General features: G+C 32.9%; 1 protein-coding gene across 1 annotated transcript in view; it reads right to left on the bottom strand.

Annotated features, from left to right (window-relative positions):
* Nucleotides 1-357: 357 nt before the first annotated feature.
* Nucleotides 358-4589, bottom strand: part of LOC105314969 (netrin receptor DCC-like) — a gene marked incomplete at its 3' end in the record, with an annotated part of 8775 nt that continues 4543 nt past the window's right edge. Inside the window, exons 8-17 of the mRNA XM_020004546.1 lie at nt 4211-4456; nt 3998-4090; nt 3282-3599; nt 2961-3002; nt 2815-2893; nt 2203-2432; nt 1511-1608; nt 1369-1456; nt 448-524; nt 358-394 (exon numbers count right to left, since the gene is read on the bottom strand). Of these exons, the coding sequence (XP_019860105.1) occupies nt 358-394; nt 448-524; nt 1369-1456; nt 1511-1608; nt 2203-2432; nt 2815-2893; nt 2961-3002; nt 3282-3599; nt 3998-4090; nt 4211-4456 (1308 nt within the window). The remainder of the gene's footprint in view (nt 395-447; nt 525-1368; nt 1457-1510; nt 1609-2202; nt 2433-2814; nt 2894-2960; nt 3003-3281; nt 3600-3997; nt 4091-4210; nt 4457-4589) is intronic.

Consider the following 4589-nt stretch of genomic DNA (forward strand, 5'->3'; position numbering starts at 1 on the left):
GTGGTTGATCCTATACTCCCATATTGTTCTCCAAAAGTCAGCCACAGTAGAAGGAAGAGGACCTGTAAGAGAGATCGACAAATAATATTAACAATTAACTCTTCATTAAATCAATCAAAAAAATAATAACACTATTATTATTCGGCTGAGATATTTATTACACATTACATAAAAGAAAAGACATACGTTACCAAATGCATACAGTAAAACATGTACATGTACATGCATACAAGTAAACTTTAGCTAAAATTCCAGTTACTTGAAATTTCCATTATAATGTATACATTTACATACACATATACATGTACATGTACATGTAGCAGGTGCATAAATTTATTTAACAAAAATGATACATACCTTGTGCAGCAATGTAACAGTCTTTTCTATTGTAACCCTAAAATATAATAAACAAATAGATACATTCATGTATAGTGTTTAGTATCTTACATCAATATAGCAAGCATTGATATAGTCAGAATCAGGAACACCAGTTAACTCTGTTAGCTTCACTCGTGAGAAATCATCTTTAAAAATAAATAAAATAATAATAAATAAGTTAATGTATGTACATGTACATGTATAAAGACTAAATCTTATCCAGAAAATTACAAGTATAATAACAATAATAATAATATAATAACAATAGTACTAGTAGTTGGTATAACGGTAAACACTTTATACCAGGAAATTCACAATCTTCATAAGCTCAATACTTAACCTCCCCCATCACATACACATGTACAGCTATAAACTTAAATGTAAATACATTATCAGACATTAAGTACATTGAATACTCAAACAATATACATGTGTACATGTACATGTAGTGCCCTTAATAAAGAATAATGCTTACATGTGCATGTACATACAATACTAAGAATTTATCAATTATGATAAGGCCAGACATGGTAGTACTAGTCACTCCTTAACAATAGATAGTTGTGTAAATGTTCACTAGGAAGTAATGGCCCATACAATAACAGTGGGCATACCAACAGAATAACAGTTATTGGAGCAGTGATACTAAAAATAGCTTTGGAGGGTTGTTACTAAAAATAGCCCAGCAGGCCTAGCATACAAAATAATAACTCAAAATTAATCTATAGCTAGAAAAATTTGGAGTTTTAAAATTGGCAAATTGACTTTAAGAGGTTTGAAGGTTAAAAGTTTGGCCAAATTTTAACTCTATGCATGCTTCTATGGAACCCTATCAAATTGGAGACTAAAAATTTGGCAAATAGCCAAAATTTTACTCCACCAAATTTTCTCGCTATACGGTAGCTCATTTTGTAAATTTCTAATAATAGCTTGTAAAGGATGAGTGTTTCTAAAAATAGCTCAATCCTATTTAAGGTAGCAACGACTCACATGGGAAGATGTTGGCAAATCTATTTTTAGTTTTGTTTCCCTCGTTCCTTCCAATGTCAAAGCTTGTCTCAGTTTGCATTGGAACAGACTAAAAGAGACAAAATATTTTGAATGTTAGACCACACCCATCAGACACACCTACCTTGTACTCCATTTCAAATCCTTTGTCAGAGTCAACGTGCATCTCTTGAACGTGTTCGTGGAAACTGGCAACAGCAATTGGTTTCATTCTCTCAAGAACTGGGAAAAGAGAAATAAGAAATTAAATAATACAAATGTACATATGTACAGTTTCAAAAAGATAACATTAAATTGACTTCCAATAACAAAAACTAAAGCCTAAGTGCTAAATATTTCAACACAAAATTAACATATACCGTACAAGATGATTTGGCGAATTTTATATTGACAATTTTGTGCCATGTACCATTGAGCATGCTCAGATTAAAACAAAACGGCGAATTTTATATTGGCAATTTCTTCATAGATCCACCAACTGCCAATACTAATTCCTTGCCAATAAATCATCTTGTACGGTACATGTACATGTACATGTATTATCCTACCATTACACCATTGTACATATTACTATCATTAGGTTATATAAAGGAGGAGAATGGAAACCACTTAATCCACCCACTACTAATGCTAATGGACACTTGATCAATTGTAACCTGGTGAGTATTGAGCATTGAACCAGCAAAATACATGTAGATTGATAGTAGCAAAGATGTGTACTATTACATTATTATATTAATGTACTGTAAAAGCTGTCTATATTTCCAAGTAAAATGTTGCTAGGTACAAATATACATTATACAATATATGACATACTCATTTCCTCATCAAGACGATCATCAGGCTTCTCCTTAACATCATCATCCTCCTGTCCATCAGCTCCTGTTACCACTGGGGCTGAGGCTCCATTAGCATCAGGTCCATCATCCAACTGTCTGAATGAAGTAGTGTTCGTTGGCGTCAGTGGGTTAGACTCGAGCAACTCAAATAAATCTTTCTTCTTTGATTTGCCGCTAATATTGAATTTATCGGCTTGCTTGCCTCGACTGTAAAATGAGTGTGCATAAAAGAGATAGTGAATCATAGAAAAGAGAAAGATATGCATATACATGTACATGGTATAACCCAAAACTTTAAATATTTTTACAAGTGGGCTGTTTAGTTCTAAAATACTAATATTTTAATTGTATTATTATTAGAGTAATGCTTGCATGATTAGGCTCATTAATTAAATCAGATTATTTGTAAAAGTTTACCACTTTTAGAAAAATTTTTATCACTGAAAGTTTTGCGCAATATACTGTACATGTAGTATGTACAACATACATGTACATAAACATGTAGTCATGTACAAAAGGAAGATAGAATATTCATGCATGCACATATGAGAGAGAGAGAGAGGGGAGAGGGTATTTCTCTTAAACTCACCGAACAATGAATATTATAATGACAACAATTAATACAATCAGGAGTAGAGCTAGGACTACACCAACAACAATACCAATAACTAAAAAACAAGAAAAATAAATAAATAAATAAATAAATAAATAAATAAATAAATAATGATAACTTACTGGTATTGATGTTAGAACTTGTAGTTGGTGGAGCAGTAGAAGCTACAGAAAGTAATAATAATAAAACAACAACAATATAAAAGCAATAATAATAATAATAATAATAATAATAAAATAGGAAGAACAATAGAAAATCAAAGTTGTATAATAAGCAACATTAATTAAAAGAATGTACATCTACAGACATACAATGTAATACAAACAGAACTACAAGAACTAAGGGCTTCACTCAAACAACTAACCTAATCTATCTACTACCCTATATCAAGTACAATACATGGCATATATACATGTACACTGTACTGCTATTAATGAACTAACCTGGCGAGGATATCTCAATGGGTGGACTAGTAGGTCCAGCAATAGGTCCCTGGCCTGAACCATCATCAACAGACAGACCCATTGATACAGAATAAGTAGCTTGATCATCAAGATCAGTAGCAGTATAACTGGTCTCAGTAGAAGGGACTCTATATACTAAATCTCCTGCCTGTCTCTTTCTGCTGGATCTTCTCAGTCTTATTGTGTATTCAAAGAAACCACGGGCTTGTGTAAGAGACACAGCATCCCAAGTAATAGTCATATTAGTACCGTCATCAGATCTCACAGCTTGGACATTACTAGGAGAGACACTAGGAGCTGGAGTGGGTGAGGGGGAGAGAAAAGATAAGAGATGAAGCAAATAAAAGAAAGATGCATGTAAGATACCGTATAGTGGGAATTTTTGGAGGGACTAAAATTTGGTGAATTGCTAAATTTTGGTGACTGGTGAATTTGTGACCACGTCCCATTGGAGCATGCGTATAATAGCTCAAAATGGCGGACTTTTATTTTGGCAAATGGCTATCAAAACGCCAAATTTGCCAAATTTAACTACCTCCAAAATTTCCTTCCATACGGTAGATTATACATACATGTACAATAGATGAAGGAAGATATAAAAACAAGATATTACATGCACATCACAAATACAAATAGAATACATGCATATGTACATGTACATGTACACATACTGTATACATACAGTATATACTTACTCAAAACTCTAGTAAAGACAATAACTCTAACTGGCATTCCTCTACCAAACTCATTATAAGCAACCAGAGTGACACTATATGGTACACCAGGAGCTAAAAAACACAACAAATAAAACATGAAGTAAAGTAGGAATTATGATCCTTTAATTATAAACAATTAAAGTTGATGTACATGTAATGTAATGTGGCCATGCTTAATAGTGACCCACTTACTTAATGCATTATCAGTAATCAGTACTGTAAAAGAGTCTCTGTCAACATCAGTAATTGTACGTCTTATCAATCTATTTCTAGTAATATATCCATCAACTTCAATGACATAGGTCATAATGCGTCCATTTGGTGTAGTAGGAGGAGACCATGTCACATTAATGGTGTGATTATCCACTGAGGGTAATGTAGTGAATATTGTACCAGATATAGTAATATCCCTTGTCACCAATAGAGGAGGACTGGAAACTATTAAAAATAATGAGAAGTAATAAGAATGAAGAAAGGAGATAGAGTGATAACTCACTGTCTGGTAGTGTTCTTCCACTAGTAATAGATATAGGTCCAAACCCAATGACAGTGCTAGCAGTAACAGTGGCAG

Source organism: Amphimedon queenslandica, unplaced genomic scaffold (assembly GCF_000090795.2).
Source record: "Amphimedon queenslandica unplaced genomic scaffold, v1.1 AMPQUscaffold_12132, whole genome shotgun sequence".
In the NCBI taxonomy this organism is placed as follows: Eukaryota; Metazoa; Porifera; class Demospongiae; order Haplosclerida; family Niphatidae; genus Amphimedon; species Amphimedon queenslandica.